General features: G+C 40.6%; 1 protein-coding gene across 1 annotated transcript in view; it reads left to right on the top strand.

The window, feature by feature from the left end:
- Positions 1-229: 229 nt before the first annotated feature.
- The window catches only part of PRSS12 (serine protease 12), a 153,031-nt gene continuing 137,193 nt past the window's right edge, over positions 230-16,067 (top strand). Inside the window, exon 1 of the mRNA XM_075860584.1 lies at positions 230-1,842. Within this exon, the coding sequence (XP_075716699.1) occupies positions 1,422-1,842 (421 nt within the window). The 5' untranslated portion in view covers positions 230-1,421. The remainder of the gene's footprint in view (positions 1,843-16,067) is intronic.

Raw genomic sequence — 16,067 nt, 5'->3', positions numbered from 1 at the left:
AGGCTGCAATTACAACAAACATTAAAATAAAAGCAAAGAGCAGTGTTTAGTAGCCTTTATATGAGACTGATTTTGCTTCAAGAAAGAAAGCACCGGGGCAGAGTTTAGGTTAATCTTTATTTCTGTCACTTGCAGCACATTATGGAGATGACTGAAATACTATCTGCATTGCTAGGAGCGGGATCATCTGACCAGCTGACTAGCTGCGCTTTGCCTGGATGCATGCTCTTTAAAACAGCTGGAGAGAACAGACTCCTACATGAGACACAGCCCACTGCTTTTATTCCAGTAAGTGAACTAAGAGCCTTTCAATCAATAAATCTGGGCAATGCAAGTTCTTTGGGAATAGCCGCATTAACAGCAGGAGAAGAAAGAACTGTGGGAAACATAATGAGCTCTTTAACAGGACACAAAGTTATATCTCCACCAGCCTGCTGGCACAACTGAAACATCCTGGCAGATCAGCTCACCTGCAGCCATTACTCTGCACTGAGATCACCCATCGGCTGGGCGCCTGGAAAAGATAAAGACATGAATAAGTATTCTTCATATCTTACTTGTTTCTTAAAGGTCTCCTGCTAAAAGTATAAACCACTGATTTGAAGGAGAAAAAAAAATCATCTGAAATTCGCATGTTGTCCCAGGACTATTTTTTCCTATTTACTACATTACTGACCGGTATTTGGAGAGTTTGGAAATCTTTATATACTACTGATTTTAGTTAATTCCTTGTGTTATTTTGTGCCTGTTCCATTTAAACATCTTAAAAGTTTGCAAAAATGAAGTGGAACTTTTACGTCTCACTACCACATATTGGCTTTGATTGATATCCTGGACTTGCTTATAACTTTTGTGCTACTATTTCGGAGAAAAGCGGAAGAAGAAAGACATATTTGAACCATCTGTCTCTAATTCACATTCAGAACTGTTGACATTGAGAAGTACACCCAAGAAATGCATTGATTTAGCTGCCTGTAACCGTCACAAGCTGGGGACTGGCAGGCTGGCTTTCCAGTTATCTTGAATTAAATGCCAATATACAACTTGGCAAAGCACATGTATGGAAACTGATATGGTTTGAGTGCAAACACATATAAGCACTGAGTCTTTTCTGCCTTAATCTTAAATAGTTTTTGTCCATCCCATAGAAGTTGTTTCACTTACAATAAGTAACCTAGCCTACGTATTCCTTTCCCTCCTCCTCTTTCCTCTGCTTCACCCTTTCCTTAACTGCGGATTGGTCTCTCTTTTTTCAGCCCTGTTTTACTCTGCAGAGTTTTACTGTGAAGACCTGCATTTCTTCCTGCATGAATATGAAATGGGCTGGATGGGATTAGGGGGAAGTGGCAGCTCCACCTCCCCCATCAGTTTCAGGACTAGGTTAGTGGTGGGGATGGAACAAAACAGACAGTGCTGGCAGCATGACAATAAACAGCTTTGCTGTTGCTCTAATTTTAGGGAGCATCCCTATAGTGGGGTGCTTTGATAAGTCTTCCTCTTCACCCATTTATCATCTTTACCAACATCATCAGTCACTTCGCAAGCCTCTTCAACCTGCTCAGCATCCTCAACCACACCATCACTTACCTGTTCATCACCATCACACAGGTTGTCCAAAGTACAAAGGCAAAGAGGGCTCTATAGGTGACTATATTAATGCGACCGAGTTTGGTGCAAATTGTTTAAATTGGGTTGAAATCCCTACGTTCTTGGAGAGGACACCTGGGAAAGGACTAGGTGACCATAACTTCTGTAGGAACCCAGATGGGAGGAGTAAGCCTTGGTGCTTCTTCAGGAACAACCATGGGAGAGTTGACTGGGGATACTGTGACTGCAAACAAGGTGAGTAACTTTTGCGTTCTTCACCCTCTCCAGACAATGTGTAAATTTAAGTCCACCATGGAATTTGTGAAATGTTTTGAACATCTGATTTATTTTAAATTGAAATTTGACTTGGTTTTAACATTACTACTAGCGGTCATGTAAAAGGTGTATAGTGCACAAGGAAAGTTTGAACCAGGTATTTTGCAGAGTTAAAAAGCTTTCCGTAACAGGTAAAAAAAAATGCTTTGTACCATGCATGAAAGCTGGTCTGGAAATAAGCAGAATATTCATATCTCAGGAGCTCACAATAGACTTGGAACTGTAAGTGTTAATAAATTGTGAAGAGAAAAAATATATATTGTAGAAGATGATTAATGTAAAAATAGAATAGTCTAAAGAAGAGAGACCGGGATTTCATAAAACTGACAATAACTGGCATTGTGTTATTTCTCTTTCTCAGTGAACTATAACATTTTCGCTTGCATAAGACAATATGAAAGGCTGACCTATATATTATGTATGAGCACAAACTGCCTCATTTTATGAGCCTGGCATTGGCATTACTTCTTGTGTGGGACGCTTGGTGCTTTCTTTTATATGTTACTATGGCCTACAACAAGTAAACTTTAGAAGTGAGGCAGTAACTTTTTTTTAATCCGAGCTAGAGATAACCAGTTGTAACTTGTATCTTCTCTACTCATAAATTAGAAGTGAATAATATACAGACTTTAAATGTTGTTTGAAATATACAAAAAATACTTTTTAGACACGTAAACACACATAAGTGTTTAATAGCATTTTATGCAAAGAAGCAATTTACAAAGTTTTAAAAAAGATAAGTAAAAATAAATGAATTGAGAATTATACTCTCTTGTGTTGTCTCCTTCTATTAAATTGTTACAATTCTATTTAGTCAGTTGTGAGTTATATCTGTTTCTGGGAAAGCCACCTTTACAGCTCCTAGGTTCCTGAATGATAAGTCTGACTAGTTATGCAATGGTTAATCGAATGGTCCTGTATTGCAGCATAACTAGGCTGATTAACCATTCTGGGGTCTGTGAAAACTAGGTGACAACCGACCCAAAGAGCATTTCCTAAATATCTATTTCTGGGTAGGCCTGGTAACCCATATTTTTGCCATTACAATTTCCACACTGTTTATCACCCAGCTTTCCTATACTCCTGAATGGTAAGGGTATGTTCACACACAGTAGCAAAATAAGTCTGACATCACAGAGCTGTTTTCAGGCGAAAACAGCTCCAGAGTTTCAGACGTTTTTGCATGTACTCGCGTTTTTCTTGGCGTCTTTTACGGACGTTATTGGAGCTGTTTTTCAAAGGAGTCAATGAAAAACGGCTCCAAAAACGTCCAAAGAAGTGTCCTGCACTTCTTTGACGCGGGCGTCTTTTTATGCGCCGTCTTTTGACAACGACGCGTAAATTATCTGAACAGAACATCGTAAAACTCATTGCAAGCAATGGGCAGGTTTGCAGACGTAATGGAGCCGTCTTTTCAGGCGTAATTCGAGGCGTAAAACGCCAGAATTACGTCTGAAAATAGGCCGTGTGAACATACCCTAAATCTGACTTTTTATGTAATGATATGCCTCCAGTTGTTGTTTATTAGACAGATTTGCTGCTCAAGGGTTTGGATAAAGTATGTAACAAAAATGGCAACCATAAGGGCACATTCACACGTGGCGGAATTGCTGTGGAATTCCGCTGCGGACAGTCCGCAGTGGAATTCTCCAGCGGCCGTTTTTTACATTTGTTTCTATACATTTTTAGGAAAATTAGTTCAGACGTTGCGGAAAACTCAGCTGCGTACCATAGGCTGCAGTGCGGAATTTTCAGTCCGCAGCATGCACTGTCTGTTGCGGAGAAGAAGCGGAATTTCACTGCGTATTTCAGCCTTTGCAATGCAAAAACTGAAATTTTTGGCAAGTCCGCTGTGATATCTGCAACCTCTGAATTACCGGTCAAATATGCAAATGTTGGTGCAGATTAGTTGCGTAATTGCCGCAAATCTGCACCAACATTTGCTGCAGAAAAATTCCCCCACGTCTGAACATGCCCTAATGGTTGTCACCCAGGAAGAGGATACCGCAAAGTCTTTAATTTAGTGGAAAATTAGCATTTATGTTTGTAAGGGGGAAATGCTCTTAAAATATAAATGTTAACCCCTTAAGGACGCAGCCTAGTTTGGGCCTTAAGGCTCAGAGCCCATTTTTCAAATCTGACATATTTCACTTTATGTGGTAATAACGTCGGAATGCTTAAACCTATCCAAGCGATTCCGAGATTGTTTTCTCGTGACACTTTGGCCTTCATGTTAGTGGTAAAATTTGGTCGATATATTCAGTCTTTATTTGAGAAAAATTGCAAAATTTAGAGAAAATTTAGAAAAAATAGCATTTTTCAGAATTTAAATGCATCTGCTTGAAAAACAGACGGTTATACCACCCACAATAGTCACTAGTTCACATTTCCCATATGTCTACTTTAGATTGGCATCGTTTTTAGAACATTATTTTATTTTTCTTGGACGTTACAAGGCTTAGAACATAAACAGCAATTTCTCATATTTTTAAGAAAATTTCAAAAGCCTTTTTTTTAAGGTACCTGTTCAGTTCTGAAGTGGCTTTGAGGGGCCTATGTATTAGAAACCCCCATAAAGCACCCCATTTTAAAAACTAGACCCCTCAAAGTATTCAAAACAGCATTTAGAAAGTTTTTTAACCCTTCAGGCATTTCACAGGAATTAAAGCAAAGTGGAGGTGAAATTTGCAAATTTCGTTTTTATTTCTGAATTTCAATTTTATTCTATTTTTTTTCTGTAACAAAGAAGGTTTTACCAGAGAAACACTACTAAATATGTATTGTCCAGATTCTTCAGTTTTTAGAAATGTCCCACATGTGGCTCTAGTGTGCTCGTGGAATAAAACACAAGCCCCAGAAGCAAAGAAGCACCTAGTGCATTTTGGTGGTGCTTTTTTATTAGCATATATTTTAGGCAGCATGCCAGGTTTGGAGAGGTGTTGAGGTGCCAAAACAGTAGGAATCCCCCAAAACTGACCCCATTTTGGAAACTACACCCCTCAAGGAATTAATTTATGGTTATTGTTACCATTTTGACCCCGTAGTTTTTTCACAGCGCGTATTTGAATTGGGCTGTGAAATTAAAAGAATGACAATTTTTCCAATAAGATGTCATTTTTGATCAGAATTTCTTATTTTCACAGGGAACAAAATGCCCCATTTTGTTGCCCAATTTGTCCTGAGTGCGGCAATACCCCATTTGTGGTGATAAACTGCTGTTTGGGCCCATGGGAGGCCTCAGAAGGAAAGGAGCGCTATGTGTTTGTTGGAGTCCAGATTTTACTGGATTGGTTTTCGGGTGCCATGTCGCATTTGCAGAGCCTCAGAGGTATCAAAGCAATGGAAACCCACCAAAAGTGACCCCATTTTGGAAACAAAACCCCTCAAGGAATTTATTTATGGGTGTTGTGACCATTTAGACCCCACAGTTTTTTCACAGAACTTATTTGAATTGGGCTGTGAATTTAAAAAGAAAAACTTTTTTCCAATAAGATGTAGTTTTGGCTCAAAATGTCTTATTTTCACAACGAATAAAATACCCCATTTTGTTGCCAAATTTGTCCTGAGTGCGGCAATACCCTATTTGTGGCCATAAACTGCCGTTTGGGCCCATGGGAGGTATTAGAAGGAAAGGAGCGCTATGTGTTCTTTGGAGCACAGATTTTGCTGGATTGGTTTTCGGGTGCCATGTCGCATTTGCAGAGCCCCAAAGGTATCAAAGCAATGGAAACCCACCAGAAGTGACCCCATTTTGGAAACTACACCCCTCAAGGAATTCATTTATGGGTGTTGTGACCATTTAGACTCCACAGTTTTTTCACAGAATTTATTTGAATTGGGCTGTGAATTCAAAAAAATGAATTTTTTTCCAATAAGAGGTAGTTTTGGCTCAAAATTTCTTATTTTCACAAGGAATAAAATACCCCAATTTGTTGCCCAATTTGTCCTGAGTGCGGCAATACCCCATTTGTGGTGATAAACTGCCGTTTGGGCCCATGGGAGGCCTCAGAAGGAAAGGAGCGCTATGTGTTCTTTGGAGCCCAGATTTTGCTGGATTGGTTTTCGGGTGCCATGTCGCATTTGCAGAGCCCCAAAGGTATCAAAGCAATGGAAGTCACCCCATTTTGGAAACTACACCCCTCAAAGAATTTATTTATGGGTGTTGTGACCATTTAGACCCCACAGTTTTTTCACAGAATTTATTTGAATTGGGCTGTGAATTAAAAAAAAATTTATTTTTTCCAATAAGAGGTAGTTTTGGCTCAAAATTTCTTATTTTCACAAGGAATAAAATACCGCATTTTGTTGCCCAATTTGTCCTGAGTGTGGCAATACCCTATTTGTGGTGATAAACTGCCGTTTGGGCCCATGGGAGGGCTCAGAAGGAAAGGACCACCATGTGGCCTACTGGGAATTTTCTGGTGCTAAGTCGTGTGTGCAGAAGCCCCTGAGGTATCAGTACAGTTGAAACCCCCGAGAAGTGACCCCGTTTTAAAAACGACACCCCTTAAGGAATTCATCTAGAGGTGTAGTGAGCATTTTGACCCCACAGGTATTGTGTAAAAGATAATGTGCAGCAGTTGGTGCAGAGTGAGATTTGCAATTTTCTATATATATGCCATGTCAGTGTCCGATATATTGTGCCCAGCATGTGCCACCGGAGACCTACACCCCATAAACTGTAATGTTGGCTCTCCCGGGTACGGCAATACCCTACATGTGGCTGTTATCAGCTGCCTGGGCACACAGCAGGGCTCAGAGGGGAAAGATGAGGAGGGGTAAGCTGTGCGAAGTGGATCAGAGCGAGTAAAACTGGGGTAAATTAAAAATAAAGGGATGGATGATAAATTTGAAAACACTCTTTCATACAGAGCTCTGGTTTTTCGGGACACGCGTCACATTGATATATTGTGTCCTTCCTTATCCCCCTCTTATAGCAGACTCTGCACCTCTTTTGACTTTTTCCCTTCTTGCCAGTTTGGGGAACTTCTCCTAAAAAGTGTTGCCCTGGTACGATGCCTGTGGCCCCGCTTCCAGAAGTACTGTAAGGCTTCAGGACTTGATCTGACAAGTCCACCCCTCCCATGTACCTATTGTAGTCCAGGATGCAGTCTAGTTTGGGGGTCCCTGTACTGGTACCTCGTACAGGTACATGGGTACTGGTGTGGCATCTCCCTGGTCTTGTACTTGACACACAATATGTTGCTGCTAGATTTTGCCCTGCTCTCACCCCTTCTGAGTGTTTGCCCAAGCAGAGTCGTAGGGAGGCCTCTCAGGTTTCTTCTAGCAGTGCCGCATGCCGCAGGACTTCTGGAAGCGAGGCAGTTGAAGAGTGGGACGCTGGTATAAAAATTATCCAGGTAGAGGTGGTAACCCTGGTCCAGCAGTGGGTGCACCAAATCCCACACAATTTTTGTATTAACTCCCAGTAAGGGGGGGCATTCTGGGGGCTGAGAACTGGTGTCCTTCCCTTCATATATCCTAAATTTGTAGGTATACCCGGATGCACTCTCGCACAGCTTATACATCTTCACGCCATACCTTGCCCTCTTACCCGGCAGGTACTGGCGGAATTGAAGCCTCCCTTTCAATACACTTCTCGGGGGTGAATGCTGGGAAAACCGGGCACTGAAACGGTCTAATAGGGGTCTCCGTTTATACAAACGGTCAAAACTGGGGTCATCTCGGGGTGGGCACGGCTCATTATCAGTATAATGTAAGAAGCGAAGTATTGCCTCATTTTTATTTTATTTTTTAGTTTCCAGCTCAGTTCTGAAGTTGCTTTGAGGGGCCCATATATTAGACACCCTTATCAAACACCCCATTTCAGAAACTAGACCCCTCAAAGTATTCACAACAGCATTTAAAAAGTTTATTAACCCTTTAGGCGTTTCACAGGAATTTAGAGCAAAGTAGAGGTGACATTTAATTAATTTAATTTAATTTATTAGGCACCATATCCGGTTTGAGGAGGTCTTGTGGTGCTAAAACAGTGGAAACCCCCCAAAAGTGACCCCTTTTTGGAAACTAGACCCCTTGAGGAATCCATTGTAGTTTTCTTGGGGTGCATGCGGCTTTTTGATCAGTTTTTATTCTATTTTTAGGTGGCGTGGTGACTAAAAAAACAGCAATTTTACTATTGTTTTTTATTCAATTTTTTTTACAGCGTTCACCGTGCGCTATAAATGACATATTCACTTTATTCTGCGGGGCGATACGATTACGGCGATACCAGATGTTTATAGTTTTATTTTATGTCTTATGGCGTTTGCACAATAAAATACATTTTGTAAAGTATAATTTACTTTTTGTGTTCCCTTATTCTAAGAGCCATAACTGTTTTATTTTTCCATCAGGAAAGCCGTGCGAGGACTTATTTTTTGCGTAACGAACTGTAGTTTCGATCAGTACCATTTTTCGGTACATGCGACTTTTTGATCTCTTTTTATTCCATTTTTTGGGAGGTGAAGTGACCAAACAATTGTGATTGTGGTACGGTTTATTATTATTTTCTCTTACGGCGTTCACCGCGCGGGATAAATAACGACATCGTTTTGTAGTTCAGGTCGTTACGGACGCGGCGATACCAATTATGTATAGTTTATTTGTTTATTTATATATTTTTATTAATAATAAAGAACTGATAAGGGAAAAAGGGGGACTTTTACTTTTATTACTTTTAAATCTTTTATTTTCTTATTTTTACACAACTTTTTTTTACTTTTTTACACTTTTTTTACTTTGTCCCACTAGGGGACATGAGGGCAGGAGGCTCTGATCGCTATTCTAATACACTGCACTACATGCGTAGTGCAGTGTATTAGAGCTGTCAGCTGTTCGCTGACAGCAAGCATAGTGGGTCCTGATTTTGTCGGGACCCACTAGGCTTCCGTCGATGGCGTAGCCAGAGTCCATTGTTAGGATTCTGGTTGCCATAGTAGCCATCACGGCCCGCTATCGTGTAGCAGGCCGGCGATGGCAGCTTAACCCCTAAGAAGCCGCGATCGCTATTGAACGCGGCTTCTAAGGGGTTAATCGGCGGGGACCACCGCGATCGGTCCCTGCACACTAAGCTGTGATAGCCTGCTGTCGGAAACAGCAGGTATCACAGCTCAGACACGCGCCGGGGAAAGATGGCGCCGTGTTTACTCAGGTCAGTAATAGTACTGACCTGAGCGCGAACGTTCTACTTAGCAGGACGTACTATTACTGACCTGAGCGCGAAGGGGTTAAACCATACTATAAGACGCAAGTGACTCTCTGCAAGTCTTTCTTTTAAGTTTGCGCCTTTCACTGGATCAGCTGTCAGGGAAAGGTTGAACTTGATGGACATGTTTCTTTCTTCAAACAAAGTAACTATATTATGTAACTAAGGCCTTATGAACACCACAGTATTACAGCTCTCTACAACCGCTGAGTTGCATGGAGTCGTAATACAGCATCCATAGAAGTGTATGTGCATAATGTATCTCTGTATGTCCCTGATTTCATACAGAGAAAAGTAGAGGATTTTTCTTTCCATTCATACGACACTTGACAGAAAAAAAAATTGTCATGTTCCATCAGATGCATTGGTTCTAGGGGAGAATATTTCATAATACGATGCCATACAGATAGACCATATGGTGGCACATTATTTCTTATGGCTAAGTAGTATGGGGCCACAGGGACTCCATGTGCTTCTGTTCAGATTCCGTGCCCATGGCTCTGTTGTGTACATAATAATAATTGTTGTCTAAAATAATAATAAAATAAGGCCTAAGGATCCTTTACACGGCCCGACGTGGCTGTGTAGATGAGCGCCAATCAAAGAGATAGATCGTTGATCGGTGCTTGTTTGCTCCTTTCACAGGGAGATGTGCTTCCGACAACGATAATATTTTAGGCTGCATAATGCTCGTTTGCCTGATATTTGGCCCATGTAAAAGGGCCTTAAAGGTGTTTCATCATCAGGGATATTTATTACATATCCACCTCTGGGAACCGCACCTATCTCTAGAACGGGGCCCCTTAAACCCTGTTCTACTGCTCTGTGTTCCGACTGACGTGTGTGATTCCCGACTATGAAGAAGAAAACAGCATAGCTCGCTGAGTTAGGCTGTTTCTGTAAGTCCCATAGAACTGAATGGTAGTTACTCTGCTTCCGTAACTGCCATTCACTACTATGGGAATTACGGAGCTACGCTGTCTTCTTCTTCATTCCCTTCACGCGCTTCAGTCGCAACACATAGCAGTAGAACGGGGTTTTAGGGGCCCGGTTCTAGAGATAGGTGCAGTTCCCAGAGGGGGGACCCGCATCTATCTGACATTTATGACATATCCTGTGGATATGTCATAAATGTCCCTAGTGGGAAAACACCTTTATGTCAGATTACAAAAGTTAAAGTTATTATTATGTCTCTTGAATACTTTTGCTATTGTACTCAATGGAAATTAAGTTTAGAATTTGTGGAAACAGAAAACTTGTCTCAACTCATATCTTTTTAGTAACAAGCAGAAAAAATAGCCAATAGCAATATTTAATATTGAACCACAATCCCAAAGCCTTATACCAAAAAATAAATGTGCAGTAGCTTGTCAGCAAGTAGCATAAAACCAGAATTGATTTTGTGCCTGGATAGCTGTATCTGTTAACATAGAAATCATTTTCGTTCTAGCATTGGAGCCTGAACTAGGAAAATTAGATTGTAAGCTCCTCTTGGGGCAAGGGCCTGTGCAAATTGATACATTGTAAAGATTTGCCGCATATATTACCACTATATAATAAACGTTTTATAATAAGAAATATTGCTGCAGCTAATCATTACTAAGATATAATTTCTCTATTATTGGAATGTTCCTGGTTGAGAAGGATATTCTGATAAGGGCTGAGACACACACCCGTATTGATCCGTACAACTTCAGAGCTCCATAATACATGGGGGTTAATGCATAAGTGATGCATAAAAATGTATAAATTATACACACCATTGATATAAATAATGCTGCCAAATACTATATACATAAATAATGCTGCCATATATTATATACATAAATAATGCTACTATATACATAAATTAGGCCACCATATACTGTAAACATAAATATTGCCACTAAATCATGTCCCTATATAACATCCAGACAAATAAAGCTGCCATTTACTATATTCATAATGCCATAATATACTTTATAAACAAATAATAGATAAAGACAATGTACATTTCACCTAGCAGATGCCATTACCTTCTTGCCCATTTAAGGACAGCAGAACAGTGGAGCACAGATCTTAAAAGAAAGCAGCCTTGTTGAAATTACTAGTCTGCAAGAAGAGGAGGAAGAACACATTACACAACAAGACTATAAAAATTGCTTCCTCTTCTTGCCCTGCTCTTTGATTTCAGCACTGCAGACCTTGTAGCTGTGAGTCTTTCCCTCCTTGTCTTCTCTGACCTGACTACTGCTCATTAGTAACCCCTTCAACCCCTTCGCGAAACTGTGCCCGTGCCATCAGCAGCGGTTGTCAGCAGTAACATACAGCTGACACCCTGCTGCAACACTCCAATCCCGGCTGTTTAACTACTTAGATGCCACGTTCAATAGCGAGCATGGCACTTAAGTGGTTTTACAGAGGGAGAGGGCTCCCTCTGTAAGGCCATTGGCCTAACAAAGGCCCCCAGGTCTGTCATGTATGGGAGCCTTTTAGGCCCTGCCTAAGGCAGGATCTAATAGACTGCTTGGAGTATTGAAGTGCTTTTTGTAAGCAATCATAGGATTGCAGAGTCAATTCCCCTAGCGGGACTTAAAAATATATTTTATTATAGAAAAAATGCAAACAATAAAAAAAACAAAAAACACCAACAACTATATATAACTGGTTTTGCTGCAACCGTACTATAAAATAGAAATGTTATTTATCCAGTGCAATGAATGCCATAAAAAGCTTCTATAAAACAATGCCACAATTGCTATTTTTGGTCCATTCCACCTTTAAAAAAAATATAATTAAAAATAATCCAAAAGTCATATGTACCTCAAAATAGTGCCAATGAAAACTTCAACTTGTTCAACAAAAACAAGCCCAAATAACTCTGTATCAACAGAAAAATAAAAAAGTTATGGCTCTTGGAACACAAAAACAAGTATTTTTTATAGTAAGTTTTTAATATGCAAAAATAGTAGAACATAAAAATCTATATAAATTTGGTATCACCATACTCGTAACGACCTGCAGAATAAAGTTAGCATGTTAGTTTTATTGCCAAGTGAACACACTAAAAAGAAGGTGATATTACAAAAAATGGTGCCAAAAGGGTGCCAGTAAAAATATGACTCTTTCTGCAAAAAACAAGACCTTATAGGTCTAGGTCGACTGAAAAATAAAAAGGTTATTTCTTTCTGAATTCAGAGTTGAAAAATTGAAAAATTTTCGAGGTCCTCAAGGCCCAAACTAGGCCGAGTCCTTAGGATGAGAGCTGGCCAGTGCGTGTGCAGTTAGGAGTCAGGGTGGAAGATAGCTGAAATTAAATATGGCAGCTGTTTTTAGTGTACCGGCAGGCCACCCCACCCCCAGTACAGCGTGTTCCGACCTCTCTGGGAGGTACCATACACGTGCAGGAAATCCATGTACTACTGTACAAGCTCTGTGCACCCGACAGACATTTATTAGGGAATATTATTATTAATAAAATGCATTGGTGTCAATAAAACATAACCTTTATTGTTGAGTTTCCTAGACACTGGGTTTGGCTATATAGGACATATCCTGTTTTTTTATGAAAAAAAATATCCTGTTCATATTAAATATATAGTCAAGTTCGTCATTATGGAGTGGGCATTATGTTTCTTAAGACTCTAGTAGCCGTTGTCTGCTTGCTTTTCCAACCTCATTTCTGCAACTGAAAAACAAAGGCATTGCTCTCTAGAGATCAACACAGAACCTGAAGAAGAAGGGCCATGGTAGAAAGTAATTCAGTATAAACTATCTTGTCTTAGCCGGTGACAACCTGTCTTTCACAATGCTAATCTGTCTTGTCTTCTGTCTTTCTTTTACTCTGCAAGTTACCAGCACACTGCGCACAATAGGGAGTTTATTACTGTAGAGTCAAACAACTGATCTATCTCAGGGTACCTTATCCCACGACTAATGTAGACTTCAGTGGATTTGCTATAAATAAAGTCCACATTGTAGTAAACTCCGGTGAGAGATGAGCATCTTGGTGAGAGTTGTCTTTCGTTGAATAAAGACTGCAGCGGACGCTGTTCTCTCCATGATACCAGGGGGATGTGTAGAGTCATATATACTGGGCAGCTTGAATAAAACAGATGAGAAACCAGTGTGTGTTTAATAAACTATGATCCCCCAGCGGAGGGTTCCCCGAGGTGCTGTCTCTTGAAAAAAAATAAGCAGCAGACTTGTTTGAGCCTCTTTGCTGTCAGTTAGGATTGCGACAGTGATGAAAAAGACAATGCATGCAAATGCTGACAGCAATGACTGCCACAAGCTATTGAAAATTTTCTATTTATATGGTATTTTAAGCATTTTCAGCCTTGCTTGGTGTTAGGGGCAAAGGTCATATTAAATGATTTACTGATGTTGAAATATCTAGAATACAAGTAGAGAAATGAAGAGCATAGATTGATGTGTCTTTTGTATTATAATACATGGGTATTTAGAACAACACATTGTTGAATATGTCATTGGTTTTGTCTTGTTCTTTCGCATCATTTTCTGAAATATCTCTCAGTCTGGTGCATCTATTGTCATTCATTGAACATATGAATTCTCATAGGACTAGTATGAGAGCTGTGAGTCATAATAGAGCCGTCATAAAATAAAAGACTAGCATTCACTGGCAGAACTGAAATTATGGCCATTATTTCTGAAATGCTTTCTGTTATATATAAAATATTTTTTATCTCTGAGGGTCTGTAAACCTTGAACCCTTGACTTGTTTGGGAGACTGAGCCATATACACAGTCTTCTTCTTCTACCATTGCGATCCCTAACTACCTGGGACTGTTTCTTGTAAGATTTTAATTGGCAGTTTTTAACACTGATAAAAATAGAGTATCAGTGACCCATAAGTTTAACGCTTTCAGGACGCAGCCATTTTTGGGATTTTCGTTTTCATTTCTTCTGCCCCACCTTCCAAAAGCCATAACTATTTTATTTTTCCATCGATATAGCCGTATGATGGCTTGTTTTTTGCAGGAGGAGTTGAACCATATAATGTATTGGGAAACTGGAAAAAAATCTTTGTGGGGTGGAATAGGAAAAAAACAGCGATTCCTCAATCTTTTGAGGGGTTTCGTTTTTCCGGCTTTCAGCATATGGTAAAAATGGCATGTTAACTTTAATCAGTCAATATGATTATGACGATACCAAATTTCTCTATTTTTTTTTATGTTTTACTACTTTTACAAGGAAGAAACTAGTTGTTGAAAGAAAAATTTGTGTTTTGTCGCCAAATTCTGAGAGCCATAACTTTTTTATTTTTCCATCAAATGAGCAGTTTGAGGGCTTATTTTTTTGTGGGACAAGCTGTAGTTTTTATTGGTAGCAAGTTGGACTACAGGAGACTTTTTGATTACTTTTTATTTAATTTTTTGTGGGATATGAAGTGACCAAAAAACTGCGATTCTGGGGTTTTATATTTCTGCTTTTTACGGCGTTCACCATGTGTGTTAAATAATGCTATATTGTAATAGTTCAGACTTTTACGGACGCAGCGATACCAATTTTGTATATATTTTTATTATTGACTTTACTTCAGTGGAAAAATAGAAAAAGGGGGGTTTTTGAACTTTATTTTTTTTTTTACACTACTAAAAACTTTATTTAACTTCTTTTTACTCATTTCATTAGTCCCCGGAGGGGACTTAAACCAGTTAGATCGCTGGTACAATACACTGCAATACTAATATATTGCACTATATTGTCATTTTTACAGGCTTCTGTTAAGTCCTGCCAGGGCCAGGGCTTAACAGGAGATGAAAAGAGGCAGCCAAGGTGGCCTTCATTAGCCCCCTGGGCTGCCGTGACAACCATCGGCCCCCCTGATCGCATTGCGGAGAGTGATGAGCTGTCAGAGGGGATGCCCCCTCTTTCTGACATCTTAGATGCTGTGATCGTGCTTGTGGAAGACGCCAGTCCGGCGTTGAAACGCGTAGCAATCTGTTTACCTTGCTTTTATGCACTAAACCAACTTTTATCAACCAAGTAGCGCCTACAGTATCCCTCTTTTTTATTTTATTTTATTTACAATTTTCATCAAGGCAACTCCTTTAGGTGTTTGCGTTTGGGGATCGGCAGCAGCTTGCACCTCTTTGCATTTACCTGCCAGTATTTGCAATTTGGAAAAGGAAGCATATATTGTGTTTCCCTGGAAAAACAAACCTCTTCTATCACTTCCATCTGGCGCCGTGACCTTTTTTCTTTTACCCACAGAAGAATGAGAACCTCCAATGAGAACTGCCGAGACATGTCAGGATGGTGGAGAATCGAGGCTGAAGTGAAGGCTTTCTTGAGGCTATCTGTCACGAAGCGGGTTAGTGGACCCACTAGGCCGTACCGCCGTAGCGTGGAGGCAGCTGGCCAAACAACAGGACACCCCAGAAATACAATGCCCCGCACAAGAGTACCTGTATAGTCCAGACGGTGGCCACAGCTCTGGCATAGATGGAGATGGTTGCAGCAGATAGCGCCAAACGTGGCGGATGACACAGGAGCCGCAAGTTGCGCCAGACGTGGTGGATTCCTCCGGACGTGGCAGATGACACAGGACGTGGCGGATTCCTCAGGACGTGGCAGAAGACACCAGACGTGGCGGATTCCTCCGGATGTGGCAGATGACACAGGATGTGGTGGATTCCTCTGGACGTGGCAGATGACACAGGACGTGGCGGATTCCTCCGGACGTGGCAGATGACACAGGACGTGGCGGATTCCTCCGGACGTGGCAGATGACACGGGACGTGGCACGACTTGATACTAAGGCACAGCACGGGAAACAGGAACGGGGAACAAGGCACGGGTAACAACAGGAACGGGAAACACTAAGGGACCATTTGCAAGACAGACTGGGAAAACTAACAACGCTCAGGCAAGGATTAGAAGGCCAGAGGCCTTCTTATAGACCAGGAAATCGTGGCAGTTGATGAGGATT

Source organism: Rhinoderma darwinii, chromosome 1 (genome assembly GCF_050947455.1).
Source record: "Rhinoderma darwinii isolate aRhiDar2 chromosome 1, aRhiDar2.hap1, whole genome shotgun sequence".
NCBI lineage: Eukaryota > Metazoa > Chordata > Amphibia > Anura > Rhinodermatidae > Rhinoderma > Rhinoderma darwinii.
Note: the sequence above shows the minus strand (reverse complement) of the source record. Positions and strands in the feature narration are given on the sequence as shown.